The following is a 24,635-nucleotide window of genomic DNA, read 5'->3' as shown; positions in this document are numbered from 1 at the left end:
ACAGGTGTATAAAATCAAGCACTTCGGCATGGAGACTGTTTCTACAAACATTTGTGAAAAATTGGGCCGCTCTCAGGAGCTCAGTGATTTCCAGCATGGAACTGTCATAGGATGCCACCTGTGCAACAAATCCAGTCGGGAAATATTCTCGCTCCTAAATATTCCAAACTTAACTGTCGGCTTTGTTATAAGAAAATGGAAGACTTTGGAAACAACAGCAACTCAGCCACAAAGTGGTAGGAGTGTGTAATTTGGAGGAGGAGGAATTATGGTGTTGGGTTGTTTTTAAGGAGTTGGGCTTGGATCCTTACTTCCAGTGAAAGGAACTTTGAATGATCCAAGATACCAAAACACTTTGGACAATTCCATGCTCCCAACCTTGTGGGAACAATTAAGAATGGGCCCCTTCCTCTTCCAACATGACTGTGCACCAGTGCACAAAGCAAGGTTCATAAAGACATGGATGACAGAGTCTGGTGTGGATGAACTTGACTGGCCTGCACAGAGTCCTGACCTTAACCCGATAGAACACCTTTGGGATGAATTAGAACGGAGACTGAGAGCCAGGCCTTCTCGACCAACATCATGATGTGTGTGACCTCACCAATGCGCTTTTGGAGGAATGGTCGAAAATTCCTATAAACACACTCCGCAACCTTGTGGACAGCCTTCCCAGAAGAGTTGAAGCTGTAATAGCTGCAAAAGGTGAACCGACATCATATTGAACCCTATGGCAGTGGTTCTCAACCTTTTTTCAGTGATGTACCCCATGTGAATGTTTTTTAAATTCAAGTACCCCCTAATCAGAGCAAAGCATTTTTGGTTGAAAAAAAAGAGATAAAGAAGTAAAATACAGCACTATGTCATCAGTTTCTGATTTATTAAATTGTATAACAGTGCAAAATATTGCTCATTTGTAGTGGTCTTTCTTGAACTATTTGGAAAAAAAGATATACAAATAACTAAAAACTTGTTGAAAAATAAACAAGCGATTCAATTCTAAATAAAGATTTCTACACATAGAAGTAATCATCAACTTAAAGTGCCCTCTTTGGGGATTGTAATAGAGATCCATCTGGATTCATGAACTTAATTCTAAACATTTCTTCACAAAAAAATAAATCTTTAACATCAATATTTATGGAACATGTCCACAAAAAATCTAGCTGTCAACACTGAATATTGCATTGTTGCATTGTTGCATAATGAATGGAATAGCCTACTTGATTTGATGTTCAGTTTATGAACTTACAATCATATTTTGTTGGAGTATTATTCAATAAATATATTTATAAAGGATTTTTGAATTTTTGCTATTTTTTTAATATTTAAAAAAAATCTCACATACCCCTTGACATACCTTCAAGTACCCCCATTTGAGAACCACTGCCCTATGGGTTAGGAATGGAATGGCACTTCAAGTTCATATGTGAGTCAAGGCAGGTGGCCAAATACTTTTGGCAATATAGTATTGCAGGTACAATAAGTCCACAAACAATTAGGGATAAAATCATCACATTAAAACAAGAGGAATCCGTCAAAGAACACAAAGTGTGACGATCTGTCACTTCACTTCTGGTTGTGGTTCCTTGTTTGGTGTTTGTTTCCTTATTTTTGTTCCCCTTCCTGCATGTCTCCCTGAGTGCTCGTTCCCCTCACCTGTCCCTGATTGGCAGGCTGGCACACCAGGTTGTAGTTGCCAATCAGGCGGCTATTTATGGCTGCCTCGCCTGTTCCTCAGTGCTCGAGGATTGATTATGTTTAGGACCTTTGCATGCATGACTGCTTCTCTTTATTCTGAGTGTATCAAAAGACTCTTACCTGCACGTCGTTCTCCTGGTTCCTGCATCTTGGGGTCACAACCGCCGCAGCCATGCGGGTTCCTCACACAAAGGACATTAAATAAATTTAAAGAGCACAGAACTGATGCAACCAGATGCCACTTCAGCCGCGCCAGTTTTACTACATACAGCTAAAAAAAAAAAAACAACGAAAAACTAAAAAATTTGCAATAAATAATACATATTGCGCACATATGATTGCACCGTGCATAGAAAAATAATACATCAAAACAAAAACACCTTCTTGACACCCACATGCACCGCGGTGGCCTGTGCAGTGCTCCTCGCCATCGTCTGCTGGGATGGGGGGCAGCGCGGCCAGAGACAGGAACAGACCCAACAAAGCAACCAAGAGAGCCAACTATGTCCTAGGCTGCCCAGTAGCCCAGGCCAATATTCGGTCCATGCGGATGAAAGCGAATCCATCTATGGACACCAAAGTATCCAATTTATGTTCATTCAGCCCCGTAAAGCTCGTCCATCCTGACGGTCAAGCACCGCAACCCCATCTATTCCTCTGCACGCGGACTCCAGTGTGGCAGAAAGCCAGCAGCTGGCCTTGGCCAAAAGGCTCCTCCAGGAAGATCCCAAAGTTCACAAATAAGCACCGAAAAGCAGCGCAGAAGTTACAAAAGTGCCACCCCTTGTTGCGCAGTCCCGAAAGGGCCCAAAGCCTGAGACAAAGACCACATGAAAAAGATAGGGAAACATCAAGAACACAAAAGAAGCACAGAGCTCTTTCAACCAGCAGCCTCTACATCGGCGCCATGTTGAAAAAGAAAATCTAAACATATATCTTTCTTTTAATAGTTTAATAGTTGGCCATCAGTCAATTTTGTCAGCCACCTTTTCATTGGTGCTCCGTGAACCAACATTTTTTTCCGGCTGTCGATTGTAGCTGAGATAGGCTCCAGCGCCCCCCGCGACCCCAAAGGGAATAAGCGGTAGAAAATGGATGGATGTCTGCTGGATTGACCATTCGCTCGTCTATCAAGCCGTTTGGTACAGTTTCCAAATATTTGTCATCCATCCAATTCCTTCTGTACTGCGTCCATATTTTTGTATCAGACAGCAAGAGCAGGAAAGCCTTTCTGCTCTAATTATTAGCCTTAGCTGTGAAGTTGAACCTGTTCGCCCGGTGCTGGTTGACTTCCAAGTTGTTTTAATTCCACAACTATTTTTTCCATAATCATAAAAGGGTGTTTTGCTATGGAGAAAACATTGTTGCATCATAAAACCTTACACTCAAAAGTAGCCGACAACTATAAAGGAAGGTTAAATACTTTGTAATACAACAGAAACAAAGTAAAACTACTAACCCTTTGAAGGAGCCAAGCAGGCGCGTAATGGAGGTTGTTTGCAGACAGATAGTGTCACCAGGTGGCGTTTTATCAGTCTTCCTGGTGCAACCATGTAAGCTATGCCCCATTAATACATACGCAGATAACAAAAGGATAACCTTGTGTTACAAAAGTAGTGTTTGGAATAGAACATGATTTTCAGTCGGCAGTTGCGCAACAATATCATAGCAACCATACCATCCCTTTTTGAAATCCTTTTTTTTGTGTAAGTGCATACACATTTACACCAGACAGTGTTGATTGACAGCCTTTTTCAGCCAGAACAGCAAATTTTTACCAGGTTTTACTTCTAATTGTGACAAATTTTAAAAAGTGTTTTGTTATATCTGTTGTCTTAAACCATCATTGGTGGTGTTATTATATTTTTGTATTTGAAAAAAAAACAAAAAATACATTTTGGCATCCGTACACAAGCTGAGCTGCGGGGTTTTTTTCTGTAGAGTCCATGGTTGTTGTTTTTACATTGTATTACTGTAAATAGAAAAACAGCACCATTGTTTTTCATGGTCAAATTCTGGCAACTGAGCTGGCAGTATTTTATCGTAAAATCGTTTTTTAAGTGTACAATGTGATGGATAACATACTTCGAAATCCTAAGTCAAACAGATATTCAAGGTTTTGTTTTGTTTTTTATTTAAAAAATAATATTTAATAATATATGTTTAATAATATCTATTGGTATAAAAATAAATATGTAATAATATAATTTGTTGTATTATTAGATAATATTAGATTATGTAGTACATTTATTATTTCTGTAAAAAGTGGACATAGAAAAAAGATAAAGTACTCTATTGAGGCATATTATGTCCAGGCTTTCGCAGTCCATATAAAATGATCTGGCCTGCGGGCCTTGAGTTTGACACCTGTGGTTTACAAGGTAATCCTTTGAATGCTCGTAAAATTTGCTGACGTCTTGTATGACGTCACACATGATGATGGTTTTGAATCCCCTGTTGTTCTTTGAACTTTGAGGCACCACATTGTCTGACATTTTGGGTGTTTTCAGTATATCCCAGAATTGCTTTGCTGTGATTTTATAGCCAATGTTGTAGCCTTAAGTTCATTTCGGTTGTCTTGGCCGCTACATTTTTCAACATGCACAAATGATACTTTCACTCTAACATGACTATGCATGTTTCAAATGTATTTCTGCTGATTTGACTGCTATTCATGCACCTCTGTACTGACAATTTACTGAGAAAATATCTACTAAAGATAAAGTGCTGCCCTTGCCCTGGAGGTAATAGTACTATTTCAAACTATTATCTGCAAATTGCTTGATTTGACAGAGTGTAAAATATTATGTCAGTATGATGCAGTGCAGATCTACTGTCCACCACTCAAACTGCAGTTATAGGTGCAAGGATGCCTAATCTTTAGGCTTTCAAATGCCATTGTGGTTTCGTGAGCGGACATTGAACCCCTCTTGCTGCTGTATGGCACAGGGAGATGCGGTGATAAAGATGTCCCTGCAGCGTCACACAGATAAAATCATTATAATGCACGAGCTGGAGCAGCAGTCTGGAGCATCAGTATTCACCACCATACTGCAAGAAAGCAGTGATTAGATAAACATATTTTACTTTAATTTCTGGCACCATTTTAGGACTTTTAGGTCTGTAATGTGACATGTTTTTTATTACTTTGTTTTTTTGTGGCATTAGTCAACCTGGAACATCTTTAGTTGCATTTTTAAAAAAAACTGCTGCAACGCGAGCAGCCTTTGGCTTGTTTACTGGTGTCAACGAGTGCATGGTTATTTAGTAACCTACTGTACATTTATATCTTTGAAATCATTAAATTGATAACACTGGCTGAATTGACCCAGTTAATGATTGCTTCGCTGCCTTTGGACATGTGATTAATATGTGAAAATTAATTTAGTATAGGTTTTTTGTAGGTTTTAGCATATGTCACTGTGTAGAATGCCCATTATATTTGAGTTAGTATATTAGGGATTCAAAAAATAAATAAAACACTGATTTCCACAGCGCTGTACTTTTTTCCACATTTTGTTATGGTACAGCCTTTTTCCAAAATAGAATAAATTATATATGTGTTCCTTGCAATTCCACACACAACACCCTGTAATGATTTTTTTTTGTTAATTGTAAATGTATATAGTATTTATTACAATACTTTATTTATGCACTTTTACGGCCTAAAGTATTTTTTAATATGATGCCAAAAACCTTTGCATGTTCTCCCCTGACTGCGTGGGTTCCCTCCGGGTACTCCGGCTTCCTCCCACCTCCAAAGACATGCACCTGGGGATAGGTTGATTGGCAACACTAAATTGGCCCTAGTGTGTGAATGTGAGTGTGAATGTTGTCTGTCTATCTGTGTTGGCCCTGTGATGAGGTGGTGACTTGTCCAGGGTGTACCTACTGCCGAATGCAGCTGAGATAGGCTCCAGCACCCCCCGCGACCCCGAAAGGGACAAGCGGTAGAAAACGGATGGATGGAAACCTGGCACACATAACTTTGGAAGTGCCTATATATATATATATATATATATATCCATCCATCCATACATTTTCTACCGCTTATTCCCTTCGGGGGCACTGGAGCCTATCTCAGCTACAATCGGGCGGAAGGCGGGGTACACCCTGGACAAGTCGCCACCTCATCGCAGATATATATATATATATATATATATATATATATATATATATATATATACAATCTTAGAAGACATTTTGCCTGTCATCTGAGTCGGCTTTATCATTTCGTGCTCCCAAACTTGGATAGTCTGAGAGCTTGATGTCGGATCCAAACTATTTATCCTCTACAATCAGTCCCCTTAAGAAATCAGTCCAATCCACGCAAATGCAATCAATTCCCGCAAAGTGTATGCGGTCTCGCAACTTTGTCCAATGCTCATAATTTTCCTGCACATTTTTGGTCAATCAGCGTCATTTTCGCCAATCTAATTTGTCTCTGAGTGGCATTCAAACACGCACTTCACCTCTCTGATCAAAACTTCTATTTGTTTCTTGTGTAGACGAAGCAGAAACAGCAACGTGTAACAATATTACCTCTCTCTTAGTTCAGACCTACCTCCTGTTCCTGTTCCCAGCCTTACGCCTTCTGGGAAATGTAGTATATAAACATTTAGCAACACACCGAAGTCCTAGTATACATGTGTTTTTTTATATGTATTTAACCTTTATTCATCCAAGGAAATGAAATTAAGAACATATTTTTATTTGCAATGCTGACCTAGCAAAGAGGTAACATTTGCATTTTAGAGATGTTGAAGTGTAATTTAAATCCCTCATTGTCTCTCATTTATCAAAAAAAACAAAACTCTTATAGATAGCTTTAACAGTTCACAAATGCTCTTAACGTGCTGGGTAAATATGTTGGAACATTAGTTAACGTTGAAAATGGACAAACACTTTTCAAGCGTAAAATAAACGCGGAGAAGACAAAGGCTTCCTTGGTGGTGTTTAATTCTGTAATTATAATGAAATATTAATAATATTAGTTGTAATTAATTACTAATATGGTTTATGGTTTAAATTTATTTCGAACTTGCATACCATTACCATATCATAATTCACATATTTCCAGTTCCTCATTACAACATGTCCAAAAAGGAGTAGGAAGAAACCGAGCTTATATAATCCTACCCCTTTTATATTTCATGGCAATTACTAATACATTTGTTCACTTCCTGTTCTCATTTTGTACACAATTTAAATAAAATTAGTTGTGATTCACATAAGGAAATGAATAAGGATAAAATAGGAACAAAAACAACATCAACAACAGTCATTGATGGATTTTGTTGTAGAGGATGGACCAGGCATCAGGCTCTCAGACTACAGCTGTCCTATCTGAGTCTGTGAGCATGATCTGAACAGTCCTGTTGTGATGGATTCAACGCCCTAAGAGGATTAACTTTGGCCAGTTTTGCCCATTCCTGAAGAATGATCAGTGGAAAAGGGTATGAATACTTATGCACATGGGATTTATTAGTTTTTTTATTTGTAATGAATTTGCAAAAATCACAACAAAACATTTAAATGTTGTCTTTAAGGGTTATTGTGTGGACACATTTTCGAAAAAAAGCCGTAACATAAATTGTGAAAATAGTGAATTGCTGTGAATACATAATTGATGCATTGTAAAGAGGAATTGTAGTTTTAATTTGTTTAATTGTCTGATTGGGAAACGAGCAAACAAGCCTGGTTTAAAGGCTTGCATGGACATTTTTGTGGATATTTGTGGTGTGGACTTAGTCGTCCCTCGTTTATCTGAATTTTCCATCAAGTAGAAATCATTATAAATCAAATATTTTATCAAATAAAAACTGTTTATGACTTTCTAAATATGTTTTCAGAGTTGCATAAGAGCCCTTTTAACATGAAATGACACCCTTTACCATGAATTGATTTACGTGGACCCCGACTTTAACAAGTTGAAAAACGTATTCGGGTGTCACCATTTAGTGGTCAATTGTACGGAATATGTACTGAACTGTGCAATCTACTAATAAAAGTTTCAATCAATCAATCAAACCTTTAGTCACCTTTTTATCCAATATAGTAATGCTGCCTGAGGCTGAGCCAATCAGTGGCCATGATACTCCTCTAGTGGCCAATGTTATGTTAGTATTTGTATTTGTTTTAGTTCATGTAGCCATTTTTATTTTTGAAAATGCTTAATTAAGGACTTCAAAACTTCAAAATGGTAGAATGTTTTGAAAAAATGTACAATGTGGAAAAGCCATAATATTTGAAGCGCGATGTGACGAGGGACTACTGTATATGCAGTATATTCCACCTCACCATGAGGTTGTGCACTCATCTTAAGGAGTAACAAGGAAACATCCTTTCCCATACCGTCCACCGTTCCTCTCATATGCAGATTATTGTGAATAGTGAAGTAAATACATTTTGTATAATTAGACAAATGTATACATGTAAGTATTTTTCGAAATAAATGTTCTTGTGATGATGCAGAAATTGAGCACTTTCAAACTTAATAGTCCGTCTGTCTTTAGTCTGTCTTTTTCCTCTTCATCAGGTTACAAAGCCCTCCTCAAGTGTCTTTCTGGGAGATTTAACAGTAGAGAGCTTATTGGCATCATGGGGCCTTCTGGGGCCGGGAAGTCCACCCTGATGAACATCCTGGCAGGATACAGGTGAGTCCCGGAATGCTTACCAACCGTTCAATTTGCACACGTTCTTATTATTGTTTCTGTTTGGCTGCAGGGAGACAGGAATGAAGGGACAAATTCTGGTAAACGGCCGCCCGAGAGACCTGCGGACCTTCCGAAAGATGTCCTGCTACATCATGCAGGATGACATGCTGCTGCCCCACCTCACGACCAGGGAGGCCATGATGGTAAGGCCGTGCATTTTCCTTCATTTCTCATTGATTCTTCATGATGCTCATGTGTCCTTCAGGTCTCTGCCAATCTGAAACTCAATGAGAGCATGCAGGTCAAAAAAGAACTTGTAAGTCAGGATTGATATATTTTAACACATGTGTCATTGGTTTGATTGATGGCGTTCTCACTGCACAGTTGTTGTTGTCCATGATAGGTGCATGAGATACTGACTGCTCTCGGGCTTCTGGACTGTGCTCAAACACGTACCAACTCCCTTTCGGGGGGTCAATGCAAAAGACTCGCCATTGCCCTTGAGCTGGTCAACAACCCCCCTGTCATGTTCTTCGATGAGCCCACCAGGTACGATGTCACGCTTCGTCTAATCCAGGGGTGTCAAACTCATTTTAGATGGGGGGCCACAAGGAGAAAAATCTACTGCCAAGTGGGCCGGACTGGTAAAATCACAGCACGATAACTTAAAAATAAAGACAACTTCAGATGGTTTTCTGTGTTTAAGAATAGAACAAGCACATTCTGAAAATGTACAAATCATAATGTTGTTGGGGGTTTTTACACTTACATGTTGCAGTTAATAATTTATTTGTCATTATTTATATTTTCTGAATAAATTATGTAATAATGTTCATCAGTCAACTCATTGGTGTTAATTTTCAATCTATCAATATAAAAAAATTATATCAAAATCAAATTACAGGATGTTATTTTTGTAGTTTGATAATTTTTCTCGACTGATGTACAAACCTCGTTTCCATATGAGTTGGGAAATTGTGTTAGATGTAAATATAAACGGAATACAATGATTTGTAAATCCTTTTCAACCCAGATTCAATTGAATGCACTACAAAAACAAGATATTTGATGTTCAAACTCATAAACTTTTTTTTTTTTGCAAATAATAATTAACTTAGAATTTCATGGCTGCAACACGTGCCAAAGTAGTTGGGAAGGGGCATGTTCACCACTGTGTTACATGGCCTTTCCTTTTAACAACACTCAGTAAACGTTTGAGAACTGAGGAGACACATTTTTTAAGCTTCTCAGGTGGAATTCTTTCCCATTCTTGCTTGATGTACAGCTTAAGTTGTTCAACAGTCCCTTGTGGTATTTTAGGCTTCATAATGCGCCACACATTTTCAATGGGAGACAGGTCTGGACTACAGGCAGGCCAGTCTAGTACCCGCACTCTTTTACTATGAAGCCACGTTGATGTAACACGTGGCTTGGCATTGTCTTGCTGAAATGAGCAGGGGCGTCCATGGTAACTTGCTTGGATGGCAACATATGTTGCTCCAAAACCTGTATGTACCTTTCAGCATTAATGGCACCTTCACAAATGTGTAAGTTACCCATGTCTTGGGCACTAATACACCCCCATACCATCACAGATGCTGGCTTTTCAACTTTGCGCCTATAACAATCCGGATGGTTCTTTTCCTCTTTGGTCCAGCGGACACGACGTCCACAGCAAAGCCGACGGCGTTTCTGGGTGTTGTTGATAAACGGTTTTCGCCTTGCATAGGAGAGTTTTAACTTGCACTTACAGATGTAGCGACCAACTGTAGTTACTGACAATGGGTTTCTGAAGTGTTCCTGAGCCCATGGGGTGATATCCTTTACACACTGATGTCACTTGTTAATGCAGTACAGCCTGAGGGATCGAAGGTCACGGGCTTAGCTGCTTACGTGCAGTGATTTCTCCAGATTTTCTGAACCTTTGTATGATATTACGTACCGTAGATGGTGAAATCTCTAAATTCCGTGCAATAGCTGGTTGAGAAAGGTTTTTCTTAAACTGTTCAACAATTTGCTTACGCACTTGTTGACGAAGTGGTGACCCTTGCCCCATCCTTGTTTGTGAATGACTGAGCATTTAATGGAATCTACTTTTATACCCAATCATGGCACCCACCTGTTCCCAATTTGCCTGTTCACCTGTGGGATGTTCCAAATAAGTGTTTGATGAGCATTCCTCAACTTTATCAGTATTTATTGCCACATTTCCCAACTTCTGTGTCACGTGTTGCTGGCATCAAATTCTAAAGTTAATGATTATTTGCAAAAAAAATGTTTTTTATCAGTTTGAACATCAAATATGTTGTCTTTGTAGCATATTCAACTGAATATGGGTTGAAAAGGATTTGCAAATCATTGTATTCCGTTTATATTTACATCTAACACAATTTCCCAACTCATATGGAAACGGGGTTTGTACTAACATCATGTGGTTTATTTTGTACATATGTAGCATCATCTTCAAAGATACAAATAATTGCTATTGCGACATCAGTGGACACAATTAGAACAGCTGTTTCTTTCATTCAAAAATTTCAAATTAATTTTTATACTTCGCAAACTCATCCCGCAGGCTGTATAAAACCTGTTCGCGGGCCTGATCCGCTCCTCGGGCTGTACGTTTGACACCCCTGCTCTAATCTGTGCATTCCAGGCTAATTACGCAATCTGTTTTTTCAGTGGTCTGGACAGCGCGTCTTGCTTCCAGGTGGTTTCTCTCATGAAGTCTCTGGCCCAAGGAGGGCGGACAATCATCTGTACCATTCATCAGCCTAGTGCCAAGCTCTTTGAGATGTTTGATAAGGTAGCCTGAGTGCATACACGGCTTTCTGTCTAATGTAGTAGCCGCTGCGCAGCATGACTAATGTTATCTGACTAATAGAGCACTATAGTTGATGCGCAGGCCTCCTTTTTTAAAATCTCTGCTCTGCATAAGGCCGGCGTCTGATAAAAGGCAAGTGTTTTTCCAGATAACATTTTGACTGTGTTTTCGAACACAACTGTTGGCACCCTTTGCAAGAGCTCAGTCGGGTATTTGGCTGTCATTAATATAAAACTAAGTTTTGATTAAAGCTGTCGGTCAGGTATTAATTAAAGAATACGATTATGGGTGTTGAAGTGAACCGCCTAATACAATTACTAAGAACAGTAATTCTGCCTGTTCTTAGTAATTCAGTCACTAATAAGGTCATGTTATGATCTCTATTCTTTGGTTGGTTGGTTGGTTTATTTGTTTGCAACTACAGAATTAATTTCCATGATAATTGGGAAGGACCCATTGCTTTTTGGTATATAGTACATTGCAAAGGTTTAGGCAGGGCCGGTGTTCTATCAATTTCACAAATGCAAATATTTCACCTATTCCGTGAACAAAATCTATTCATCCATCCATTTTCTACCGCTTGTCCCTTTTCGGGTCGCGGTGCTGCAGCCTATCCCAGCTGCATTCGGGCGGAAGGCGGGGTACACCCTGGACAAGTCGCCACCTCATCACAGGGCCAACACAGATAGACAGACAACATTCACACACTAGGGCCAATTTAGTGTTGCCAATCAACCTATCCCCAGGTGCATGTCTTTGGAGGTGGGAGGGAACCCACGCAGTCACGGGGAGAACATGCAAACTCCACACAGAAAGACCCCAAGCCCGGTACTCGAACCAAAGACCTTCTTATTGTGAGGCATGAGCACTAATCCCTGTACCACCGTGCTGCCTGTTATCATAGTATATATTTTGAAAATGTACAGTGTTTGGAATATATATTTTAAGGTCATCACACAAGGTCGAAAAATAAACGTAATAAGCATTACCACATTTTCCGGTGTATAAACTGCACCAGAATATAAGCTGCGCCAAATACATTTTTGAAGAAAATAAAAAATGTTTTCATATATTAGCCGCAACAAACTACAAGAGATATACTGATAAGTTGTGAAATTAGATATTAACATAGGAATATTTAGTAAATGTTTATTTACACATTCTAATTGTTTCAAAACGGTGCAGTAAAACGGCTGATCAAACAAAACAGAAATGTCATCGATGTCTGTATTCATCATTTATGAGACGGATAAGATGTTCTCCTTTTTTAATAAGCTTCAAACTGTTTATCAGGATTCTTCTTCCTTGTACTTTGTAAACATTTTAAACAGTTTCTCAAAGAGGATCGTTTTAGTAAATTGTTTGATCTCTTTGCTTAATCGAAGAGAAATCCAAAGATTGGCCACACCATTGTATAAACCGCAGTGTTTAAAGCTTCGGAAAAAAGTAGTGCCTTTATAGTCCGGAAAAATACTGTACATAGATTCACCCAGACACAGCATTAGATACACCTGCTGACCAATTTAGACTCTGCATTAAAAAAAGCTGATTATAGCAGCATTTATGTCACTGCATGCGGCACGTCGGTGTTATTATGCACATGCCAAGATTAGATAAAAATTATACTTTATCTTAACTTGTTTGTGTTCACTCACGAACTTGAACTAATGTCTAAATTAGAAGGTCCACCTCACTGACATCACAATGTTGCCAGATTGCAAAACCCTGCAAACAGAGGCATCCAAAACTGCATGCAAGCTCAAGTGAACTGTATGATATCATGAGTTGGCCTTGTCTAACATATAGAAGCCAGAAAAGACAAATATTATCATAGGTGCCCTTTAATGACCACATTTACAGTGCAGACCTGCACCATAGCGGAATTTTTAACACATTTGAAAAAAATAACGTTTGTGGAGTGTATTTTGTTTATGAGTTAGCAGGCTACTTCCTGGCTAATGGGGATGACAAACAAACAGAAGTTGCCATTATGATTCTGTGGGATACGTTCCTTAAGCTGTAATGATACTTTTAAAAGTTAAAGTACCACTGATAGTCACACACACACTAGGTGTGGGGAAATTACCCTCTGCATTTGACCAATCCCCTTGTTCCACCCCCTGGGAGCGAAGCAGTGAGCAGCAGCGGTGGCCGCGCTCGGGAATCATTTTGGGGATTTAACCCCCAATTCCAACCCTTGATGCTGAGTGCCAAACAGGGAGGTAATTGGTCCCATTTTTATAGTCTTTGGTATGACTCGGCCGGGGTTTGAACTCGCGACCTACCGATCTCAGGGCGGACACTCTAACCACAAATTTTCTCACCAAAATTGAATAGAATATTTCTTGCTTTGTTGTGAAATTCTAATTGTGTCTGTCCTTAAAATGACAACAGCGAAGAAACTAAGTTGGTGGTGGCTAAGACCTTTGCACTTTACTGTATATTGTATTGCCTGTATATTTAAGTGTCAGATTCACAAAAACAATGTCACTTTTTGCCTCGCTGCAGTCCGCTCTCACATTAAATTGACACAGGCTGTCTTTGTAACATCCATTGATATAAAGAAACAAACCTTTATATGACCATCTACAATGATTTATTCACTTAACACGATAGACCTGAACTTTATTTTATTTTTTTCATTGAAGGCAACATTTTTCATGAACCTATGCTCTGTTTATGCTGTTCTTGCAGTTGTACATCCTCAGCCAGGGACAATGCATCTACAAGGGAACAGTCCCTTACCTTATCCCGTATCTGAAGAACCTGGGCCTGCACTGCCCAACATATCACAATCCTGCTGATTTCAGTGAGTCCTCAAATACTTGATTACAATGTGTGTGAGCATGTCAGCGTCTCTCAGACCTTCTGTTTGTCGTCTCTGCCTACAGTCATTGAGGTGGCATCAGGAGAGTACGGAGACTTGAACCCGGTGCTGTTTGAGGCGGTCCAGGGAGGACTGTGCTCCGAAGAGGGCAAGAAAAACTCGAGAGACTCTTGTCACTCTCAGTGCTACAGTGTAAGGTCATTTTTTACATTAGAAAAATCTCACAGCATGCTACTAAAATAAAATGCTATATGAATGGCAAAAGGTGGATACCCAATTTGATGATGCAGCTCCTGCCATTTATTGTAAGCGCGTTTATTTGTTTCGTCACTGGCATAGATGAACAAAAATACATTACCCGTATTTCCCAGACCAAAGGGCGCACAGGATTATAAAGCGCACTGCCGATGAGCGTGTCTAGTCAGGACTATTTTCATACAAAAGGCGAACCGGATTATAAGGCGCATTAAAGGGGTCATATTATTATAATTTTTTTCTAAATTGAAAGCACTTCCTTGTGGTCTACATAACATGTAATGGTGGTTCTTCTGTCAAAATGTTGCATGGATTATGTTATACAGATCATCTTCAAGTCGCTTTCTGACAGTCGCTTCAGGATGTGCCGTTTTGTGGGCGGTCTTATTTACGAGGCTCACCTTGGGCAGCGTCTTCTCCCCGTCATCTTTGTTGCGTGCAAGGACGAGTGTGGAAGAAGTGTCAAAAGATGGAGCTAACTGTTTTAATGACATTCAGACTTTACTTAAATCACTACCAGAGCAGCATCTCCTCATCCATGGCTCACTAGTGCAATAACAAGGCCGGAAATATGTCCCGTGAAAAACTGTCCGACCTAAACTCTCTAAATACTACAGTTCCTTGGGTGAATAATGTAAACTCACTACACCGGTATGTTTTAGCGCTTTCATGGCGAGTTTACTGACAGATATAAGTAAGAACTTTACACTACTTTATATTAGAAATGGCAACAGTGGATGATGAATGTCCCGTAACAAGAAGATAGAGAAAAAGAAGAAGCTTATCAACGGTGTCGTCACGGACTACAAAGGCGGACGCGTGCAACATTTCTGGACTTATGCAGATCCCAATTAAAGATCAGCAGGTACCAGAAGATAAGAAAAGTTTATTTTGCATAATATTGCGAAACAAAACGGCAGTTTATATTCCTTACCTTATACACACCATAATAATACTCGTATGTTGAAGCACAGTGCAATCCATCAAGCGGTGCAACTTAATAGCTTACCAAAGTCGTACTAAAAAATGTTGATAGATTTTTGAGCGCAGTGTGTCATGTTCTATATTTTCAATGGAACATATACAATGTTGGTGTTTTTTACTTGAGTCATATTGCAATCTACACATATCTCTTATGTGTGACTGCCATCATATTGCAGTCTACACGTATCTCTTATGTGTGACTGCCATCTACTGGACACTTATAATTTGATCTTGTACCAAATAAAAAAGCTTCGAGGTCGGCAAGCACAACCAAAATTATTCCGTACATTAGGTGCACCGAGTTACAGTATAAGGCGCACTGTCGAGTTTTGAAAAAATGAAAGGATTTTAAGTGCGCCTTATAGTCTGAAAAATATGGTATTTGTGTTAAACAATACATTTCCCGAAGCACATTTGATAATTGCGGAACAATGGTTAGGAATCACTTGTGACCATCTCATTAACGTCACGCAATATCAATGGATTGGAGGCTTTTATTGACCAAGCAAAAAAGCACAGTGCATTCCTGAATGCCTTTCCTGTTCTGTGCTCTATACCAAATAGGTTATTTGACACAGTATCCAAATACGTACATACACTATATTGCCAAAAGTGTTTGGCCGCCTGCCTTTACTCACATATGAACTTGAAGTGTCATCCCATGGAATTGTCCAAAATGTTTTGGTATCCTGGAGCATTCAAAGTTCCTTTCACTGGAACTAAGGGGCCAAGCCCAACTCCTAAAAAACCAAACCCACACCATAATTCCTCCTCCACCAAATTTCACACTCGGCACAATGCAGTCCGAAATGTACCGTTCTCCTGGGAACATCCAAACCCAGACTGGTCCATCAGATTGCCAGATGGAAAAGCGTGATTCATCACTCCAGAGAAGGCGTCTCCACTGCTCTAGAGTCCAGTGGCGACGTGCTTTACACCACTGCATCCAACGCTTTGCATTGGACTTGGTGATGTATGGCTTAGATGCAGCTGCTCGGCCATGGAAACCCATTCCATGAAGCTCTCTGCGTACTGTACGTGGGCTAATTGGAAGGTCACATGAAGTTTGGAGCTCTGTAGCAACTGACTGTGCAGAAAGTCTTTGCACTATGCGCTTCAGCATCCGCTGACCCCTCTCTGTCAGTTTACGTGGCTGAGTTGTTGTTGTTCCCAAACTCTTCACTTTTCTTATAATAAAGTTGACTGTGGAATATTTAGGAGCGAGGAAACTTTACAACTGGATTTGTTGCACAGGTGGCATCCTTTGACAGTTCCACGCTGGAAATCACTGAGCGCGGCCCATTCTTTCACAAATGTTTGTAGAAACAGTCTCCATGCCTAAGTGCTTGATTTTATACACCTGTGGCCTAGTGATTAGGACACCTGATTCTCATCATTTGGATGGGTGGCCAAATACTTTTGGCAATATAGTGTATATGCCGCCCTCAGGCTTGTTATGCACGTCAGCACGGCCGCCATCTTGAGCAGGGGTTTCGTCAGACCGGTGTGCATCTGACTGGCACCAAAATTGTAATTATTGATAGACCTCTCGGTGTGTTCCATTCATCTACGAGCTGGGTATGATGTCACAGCCGAGTTATAAGCGTTCCAGTTACGGGGTCATAAAACAAGATGGCTGCATACATGAAAACCATTCTTGTGCTTGCTTCATCTGAATATAAACAACCTATAAAAAAATATGCACTCCTTCTGCAACCTTCAAACACGGTGGTTGAAGAGGAAACACAAAGACGCTATTGCTAGCAATGTAGAATGTATAAAACATGAAAAAAAGTGATTTGCACAACAGTAACATTACCATATATAAATGTCCTACCAGTGACGGGCCATGCGTTTCCCACCTAGGCCTTCAGTGATGTCCGACTGCAATGATTATCTCTCAAAATATCATCATTGATGTCACCACATGACCATTGTTGGAGAAATACTATATAGAAACACATTTACGCACTACTGGGCATTAAACCACCTCAACAGTGTACAAAACGGGTTATTTTCTGGCGCATTTAAAAATCAATTAAAACATATCTTATGTGGTACTGTCAAAATTAAAATTGCAAAAAACATTAAAAGTGAAAAAATAAAATATTTGAACTCACAATTTGTAGGATCTATTGGACGCCGTATAAGCCAGTGGTGCCCCTCGTCATCGGTTTATTTGAGTGGAAATGGCGGGCATTTCCCCATTTCATCGCCAGAATAGCTGAGCTAGCTTCCGGGGTTGGCCGCCATCGTCTCACAAGATGTAGTTTCTCTTTAAATATCCTTCTTGAAAATGGCCTTGCAAATATACAGTATATCTGCCACCTAATCAACGTTTTGTTCTCCTTCTCTGCTATCCCGGTCTGGCTACGGTGCAACACTTCCTGCTTCCTGCTAAACTGAAACTTATGAATGGGAACTCACTTTGGAATGACAAGTGTGTATCCAATCACAGTCTCGTTAACATCAGGCTACTTAGATAGGCTACTGTCAACAACCTGTGATCTGATTGGCTATCGCAACTGTCTCTCAACTCTATGATCTCAAATTCATCCGCTAACGGCCCCGGTGAGTATCCAATCACAGGACACGTAAATGTCACGTTCATTGTGAGGCCATCTAGAAGGCCTTAATGACAACAACTCGTGATTGGATTGGCTATCGCAACTGTCTATCAACTGTATGTCCTCGTTCACTTACAGTGCATGGACGCCCGCATTGTAGATTCTGAAGGCCTCGGGCAGATTTGGTACAGCACGGCAACATAAGCTAGCTGAATTCTGATTAGATACAAACTAAAACTAAAAACAACAGCACTGGAAGGAGCATAATATGACATGAAGAGAATATGAATACTTTTAGATATTTAGGGAAAGTAAATTAAAAAATAATTTTATCTCTAATTATAAATGATAAATGATAAATGGGTTGTACTTGTATAGCGCTTTTCTACCTTCAAGGTACTCAAAGCGCTTTGACACTACTTCCACATTTACCCATTCACACACACATTCACACACTGATGGAGGGAGCTGCCATGCAAGGCGCTAACCAGCACCCATCAGGAGCAAGGGTGAAGTGTCTTGCTCAGGACACAACGGACATGACGAGGTTGGTAGTAGGTGGGGATTGAACCAGGGACCCTCGGGTCGCGCACGGCCACTCTTCCACTGCGCCACGCCGTCCCATTATGATCAGGATTTCTGGTTATGTTAGGCCAGCAGAGAAGGCCTTGCTGGCCCTGACGGCACACCACTGTGTCCTACAGTGACGTGCAGTCACTAGAGGCAGATGAGGCGGGGCCTCACCTGCCATCATGGAAAGAAAAAAAATGTAAAAAGAAAAAAAAATAATTAAATTGTTATATGTATGCAGTGATTATACTATAAAGTTATTTTCCATTTAACTTCACCAGTTTTAGATTATTTTTATTAAAAATCGCTGAATTTTCACATTTGCCGTTCAAATACTGAGAAGAGACGGTGCGGTGAACAGCAGCCAGTTGAGGCACGCCACTCAGTGCCTCAACATGGACGGACTCGGCTAACTGCTGGCCTGCTGTGCAGTGAGACTGTATTGCTATATGGATTATATTATACATTTCCATAGTTTAGTTAGCTGAGGTATATAATGTACAGTGTATTTTGTCAACAACTGTATGTGTGTAACGTATTTCTTGTGCTGAGCGATCATAAAACGGCTGCAAAAGACGCACTGGCTGAGGCTCCAGTAGCCCCGCCTCCTGCACCCCCGCCGTAGAATTGTTATATCAACTAAAGCCCACACTTAAACTTTCCACGTGCAAGATTGAATCTATTTAAAAAAGTTATTTCATAAGAAGCCAAAAAGTGCAAAAACAATAATGTTTGTGTTGGAGGAGTTGTGAATGACTGCAGGGCCACAACATTAGGTACACCTGCCGACTGCAGGTGTATCTAATTCACAACTCCTCCAACATGAACATTATTGTTTTTTCACTTTTTGGCTTCTTATTAAATAACTTTTGTAACCTATTTTTATGGGCTTTCCTATTTGTGATGTTAAGTTCCTGTTATGCGCTGTTATACAGTATATGCCTTGAGCTCTTATTTTGAAGGCGCCAAGAGTGGAAGTGATGACATGTTGTAGTGGAGCGGAGGTTTTTGAAAGAAGGTAAATAAAGTGGTCCTCGTGTAAACTGGAGCCTCCGTGTTTGTTATTTTGTAGTTTCATACAGTATAGGCGACATTTATAAACCCTCGGTTACACTTTTTTAAATAGATTCAATCTTGCACGTGGAAAGTTTAAGTGAGGGCTTTAGTTGATATAACACACCCGTCAGGGGGTTCATTAATCCAACACAACAGCGGCGAATGGACTTTATTTATAAGTAAAGGTAAGACCATAATAACGTTTTTTTTTATTAAATGTGCTTTTTTGTGTGCTACAGTTTGTATGTGTAAAGTTAAAGTTAAGTTAAAGTACCAATGATTGTCACACACACACTAGGTGTAATGAAATTTGTCCCCTGCATTTGACCCATCCCTTGATCACCCCCTGGGAGGTGAGGGGAGCAGTGGGCAGCAGCGGCGCCGCGCCCGGGAATAATTTTTGGTGATTTAACCCCCAATTTCAACCCTTGATGCTGAGTGCCAAGCAGGGAAGAATGCTGGTATGAGCATAACCCGTTAACTGCTGCCAATCAAATGGTGAATAAGATACTCTTTAGGGTTCATATGTTTGTAAATCTGACTGTGATGAAGTCAGTGCCTCACCAGCCATCAACCTCACCGCACGTCACTGGTGTACTACAATACGGCTGAGTTCGTACGACAAAAATGATCAGACGTGCTAATAACGACTATCACATAAGCTTCTTTTATTGTTTACAGTCACAGCAGCCATCTTTGAAGCCAACTCGGGGGTGTTGAGGACTCTCCGACTTTCCGAGTAAGACATCCATCCTCGGGTGTGTTTTAGTGGAAATTTGCGACTAGGAACTCGAAAACTCAGACTTCCCAGTACAGATGGACCATTAGTCTCAGTTGACTAATGCAGTAAACGGACACGGTTGCTCCCTGCTCTAGATGGCGGCCGTGTTGATGCATCATTCCAAAGGACAGCAGCATCAGAGGTGGCATCTACGTCTTTATATCTGTGTGGGGCTTACGTCCTGGTAGCATGCTAACTTCCAGATTCATGGAAACGACTAAAATTGCATGTGTTTTGGGGATTTGCGTGTGTTTTGGACTTTGTTTTGCGTTTGCCCCGCACTTGTGTGTTTTGTGAAGTGGCGGTTTGTGTGTGTTTTGAACCTTGCTGCGCGTTTGCCCTTGTCAGCCACCGTAGTTCTCGAAATGGGCCATACCACATCATTCTCAAGGGGGCGCCGCAAATGCGAAGTGGAAAATACAAACTTTTATCTGTGCTTGATGTCTTTACTGTTGTCTGACAAGTTGCATTCCATTTCTCTCTCCACAGGACACAGGGACCCTTGAGAAACGTAGCTTTGCCACCAGTACATTCACACAGTTCTGCATCCTATTCAAAAGAACCTTCATTACAATCTGCAGAGATACGGTACTGTGCATTTCAAACCATGTGTTTTGTGTCATAGTCAATGAAAATACAGTACTGTACTCTGCATCTTGCTTTGTTGTTTTAAATACTGTACATTTTAGCACAGCTGTCATTTTGAAATATTAAACAGTAAACCGGACGGATAAACAATACCATTTTCTTCAACTATGCTCCATTAGGTATATACATTACATGGTCGTTATAGTTATATAAATGTCCTTTGACCTAAAACATTTGTACATAGTGTTTGCATGGATGGAAAATACTGATGTATTTGATTTTAGGGATTAACTAAAATCCCTTGTTTCGTAAGGTGCTGACCCACCTCAGAGTGATGTCCCATCTGGCGATCGGAGTGCTCATCGGTCTGCTTTATCTCAAAATCGGCAACGACGCCAGTAAAGTTTTCAACAACACGGGTTTCCTCTTCTTCTCCATGCTCTTCCTCATGTTTGCCGCCCTGATGCCCACTGTTCTAACTTGTAAGACCTTGTCTCGCCAGGCCCGGAAAATACTGTATCGATTGTTCAGCCTTCTTCCAGTCAAAGTGGAAAGACACTTATTGTTGCTTCTTTGGTTCCACAGTTCCTCTGGAGTTGCCTGTGTTTATAAGGGAACACCTCAACTACTGGTACAGCCTGAAGGCCTACTACTTGGCAAAAACAATGGCGGACGTACCATTCCAGGTAATATTTCATTTCATTTCACAGTGATAACTCAACTTAAAAGTGCACCAATTTAAGAAGTTTTGAGATAAGAGCTGCCTCTGCTAATTCTTGTAAGCTAAATGTGAGTTACAAGCATCCCCGCCATTAGTTTGAGTTTGAGTTTGAGTTTATTTCGAACATGCAAGTATACAACATGATACATCACAATCTCCAGTTTCTCTTTTCAACATGTTTGAAAAGGAGTAGGAAGAAGCAGAGCTTATTTAATCCTACCCCTTTTCTTTTACATAACAGTTGCTAAAACTTTTGTTCACTTCCTGTTCTCAATTTATTCACAATATACTCCATAAGTAATCACAATAAAATAAGTAAATAAATAATAATTGGTGAAGTAAGTTACATTTCATATGTTGAGATAAGTAAGATTATTTTGTGAGTGAAAGAATGAAAGAATGGATGAGTTAAATAAATTCAGAATGTTTATCATGGTTCTTCTTCTTTGTACTTTGTAAACACTTTAAGTTTGAAGAGTTTCTTGAAGTGGATCATATTAGTTGGCTTAGCAAATGTCACAGTGAATCCTCTAAGTTCCGAACAAAACATCTGGTCTAAATGCTAGCATTAGATGGACAAAACTTTGTTTTCCAACCATGAGAAGAATGTGAGTGTGAAGGACAGTGCTGAGAAGAAGTGGATGATATTCATTCAACTAAAAGAAGAAATTATCAATAACATGAGAGAGCGTTTTGCCAACTTGGAGAAGCAAATCCCTGCTAGTTTGCACCACACTGAAGCAGAATAAGTCAATAACGCCAGCAAAGACTGTTAAAATAATATCTAAACAGTGGACATTTATCCATGAAAATATTGAAAAGCTACTGCTGGTGTGTTTGACTAAGAAGCTTTTGGAAGGAGATACAATAGAAGTCAATCTCCAATGTTATACATTTTAATTACATTACTTCATAAACCTACTGTAGTTGTTGGTAGTACATTATATTGAATTGTTTTATACAATATTTATCTAAAATTTTATTTCATTTTAAAAAGGCATGTTACATGTTAAGATTAAGGTGTTTTTGATTTGCGATACAAGTATTTTGAGTCAAGAGCTTTGTCACAGAACCAATTAAACTCGTAAGTTGAGGTATTACTGTATACTGCAATAGAAATACTTGCTGAACTGCGAGAATTGTACTCAATGTACATAACCGGGACAGGTCCTATTGATAAAGACAATCATAACGTTCTCCTTCACAGGTGATTTGTCCAATCATGTACTGCAGTATTGTGTACTGGATGACTGAACAGCCTGCAGAGGCCAGTCGCTATCTGCTCTTCGTGGCTTTGTCCACATCCACAGCCCTGGTAGCCCAGTCTCTGGGGTTGCTTATTGGCGCTGCATCCACATCACTGCAGGTAAGGTCCATGAAGTAACTCCAAGTAAAGTGAGCTCATTCAGTAAACACTATGTAACATGGTTCCACAGGTAGCGACATTTGTAGGTCCGGTAACAGCCATACCTGTGCTGCTCTTCTCTGGCTTCTTTGTAAATTTTGATACCATTCCCAAATATCTACAGTGGAGCTCCTATGTCTCTTACGTCAGGTACGCTCAGCCTTTTGCAAAATGTATTGTGGCCTACCAGGGGTGTAGCAATTTATCTCTTCACTTCTTTGTTGAGGATTAAAAAAATATATACTAATTATGATTTGCTTTTTCCAGGTATGGATTTGAAGGTGTGATACTGTCCATCTACGGGATGAACCGCACTGAGCTGGAGTGTCCGGATCCGGTGTGTAAATTCCAAAAGCCAGAGGAGGTCCTGCAACTGTTGGATGTGGAGGATGCAAAGCTCTACGTGGACTTCATGGTGCTGGGGGTGTTCTTCGTGGTTCTCAGACTGGCCACTTACCTGGTCCTGCGGTACAAAGTCAAGTCCGAGCGTTGAGCAGCTCATCGTAAATATAAGTTCAACATTATCCATAAAACTGCTTGTTATTTCATGAAAACACTTCCACTCTTAGTTGTTTTTTTGTTTCTGCAATCATTGGATACTGATCACACATGAACAATGACTAAAGATACATAAAGCATGTTTATTTAGTGGACCAGGAACGTGTGCTAGTTTCCTCCAGGAAACCATCTTGGTGCAGGAATGTCCCAGTTCTTTTTTCCCCTCAATGCCTACATAATAGTCCCGGGTTGGGGTGCATTAGACAGCACCCATCCCGATGCCCAGATTTCAAGAAGAATACATTCCAGAGAAAGTGGAAACTATAAGTGCCAGAACTTTTGTCAGCTTTTCGCTTTCCTTGAAGAGATTCTGGCTTTTACGCAATCCTGACATACCCACTGCCACTGGATGACTTTCCATATCAGGGATGGACCCTTTCTGCAGGCCTTGTGGCACACCACGAACATGGCAGTCGGATGCGGATGAAGAACTTGTCATCATCACAGACTCGTCTGGAATAATCAGTCTGCTGCCAGGACTTTGACTCTGAACCGGCTGTTTGTTGAGGACATGGAGCATAATGTGAAAACAGGCATGACTGCTGCCTCCAGCCTCATGCAGAGGGCTAACTTCAAAGTACCGACTGCAAGTAAAACAAGTGCAATAGCCGTGGTTAGAAGAAAAAAATGTGAGATGCTCGTCTAATCGCTGTTACTCTTTTAAAGCAATCCTTCCAAGTACTTCTTGTATAATTATTTCCTCTTCCGTGAGCTACATTTTGTTCTCTCTTGCTATCTCTCACTCTCTCTCTTTCCCTCTCTCTCTCTCTCTCTCTCTCTCTCTCTCTCTCTCTCTCTCTCTCTCTCTCTCTCTCTCTCTCTCTCCCTCTCACTCTCTTTTGCCATCACTTGGCTTTGCTGATGTCTGACTGATTTTTCCAAAACAATGCTAGATACTTGAAATGCTGGCCGGGCAGATTGTGTGCCTCCGAACTAGAATGATGCGAGCTTTGTCTGCTTCAGTGCTCGATGTTTGCGCACACGACTTATATCCCCAAACATGCTTATGTCTGTCTCTCACACCCACACACACACACATACACACACACACACACACACACACACACACATGCATTCTTGTTCCAGGGCAACGCAACTGTTTTCCAGTAGACTTGCTATGAAATATTTCTTACTCAATCTAT

General features: G+C 40.3%; 1 protein-coding gene across 1 annotated transcript in view; it reads left to right on the top strand.

Annotated features, from left to right (window-relative positions):
• Positions 1–24,174, top strand: part of abcg4a (ATP-binding cassette, sub-family G (WHITE), member 4a) — a 44,017-nt gene extending 19,843 nt beyond the window's left edge. The window contains exons 3-15 of the mRNA XM_061962305.2: positions 8,240–8,357; positions 8,428–8,560; positions 8,623–8,673; positions 8,761–8,906; positions 11,040–11,163; positions 13,876–13,990; positions 14,073–14,200; positions 20,711–20,809; positions 21,123–21,291; positions 21,395–21,495; positions 22,738–22,896; positions 22,967–23,085; positions 23,203–24,174. Of these exons, the coding sequence (XP_061818289.1) occupies positions 8,240–8,357; positions 8,428–8,560; positions 8,623–8,673; positions 8,761–8,906; positions 11,040–11,163; positions 13,876–13,990; positions 14,073–14,200; positions 20,711–20,809; positions 21,123–21,291; positions 21,395–21,495; positions 22,738–22,896; positions 22,967–23,085; positions 23,203–23,428 (1,688 nt within the window). The 3' untranslated portion in view covers positions 23,429–24,174. The remainder of the gene's footprint in view (positions 1–8,239; positions 8,358–8,427; positions 8,561–8,622; positions 8,674–8,760; positions 8,907–11,039; positions 11,164–13,875; positions 13,991–14,072; positions 14,201–20,710; positions 20,810–21,122; positions 21,292–21,394; positions 21,496–22,737; positions 22,897–22,966; positions 23,086–23,202) is intronic.
• Positions 24,175–24,635: the final 461 nt, after the last annotated feature.

The sequence above is a fragment of the Nerophis lumbriciformis genome, linkage group LG09 (genome assembly GCF_033978685.3).
Source record: "Nerophis lumbriciformis linkage group LG09, RoL_Nlum_v2.1, whole genome shotgun sequence".
Lineage (NCBI taxonomy): Eukaryota > Metazoa > Chordata > Actinopteri > Syngnathiformes > Syngnathidae > Nerophis > Nerophis lumbriciformis.
The sequence above is the reverse complement of the archived record's forward strand: the minus strand, read 5'-3'. Positions and strand labels throughout refer to the sequence as shown.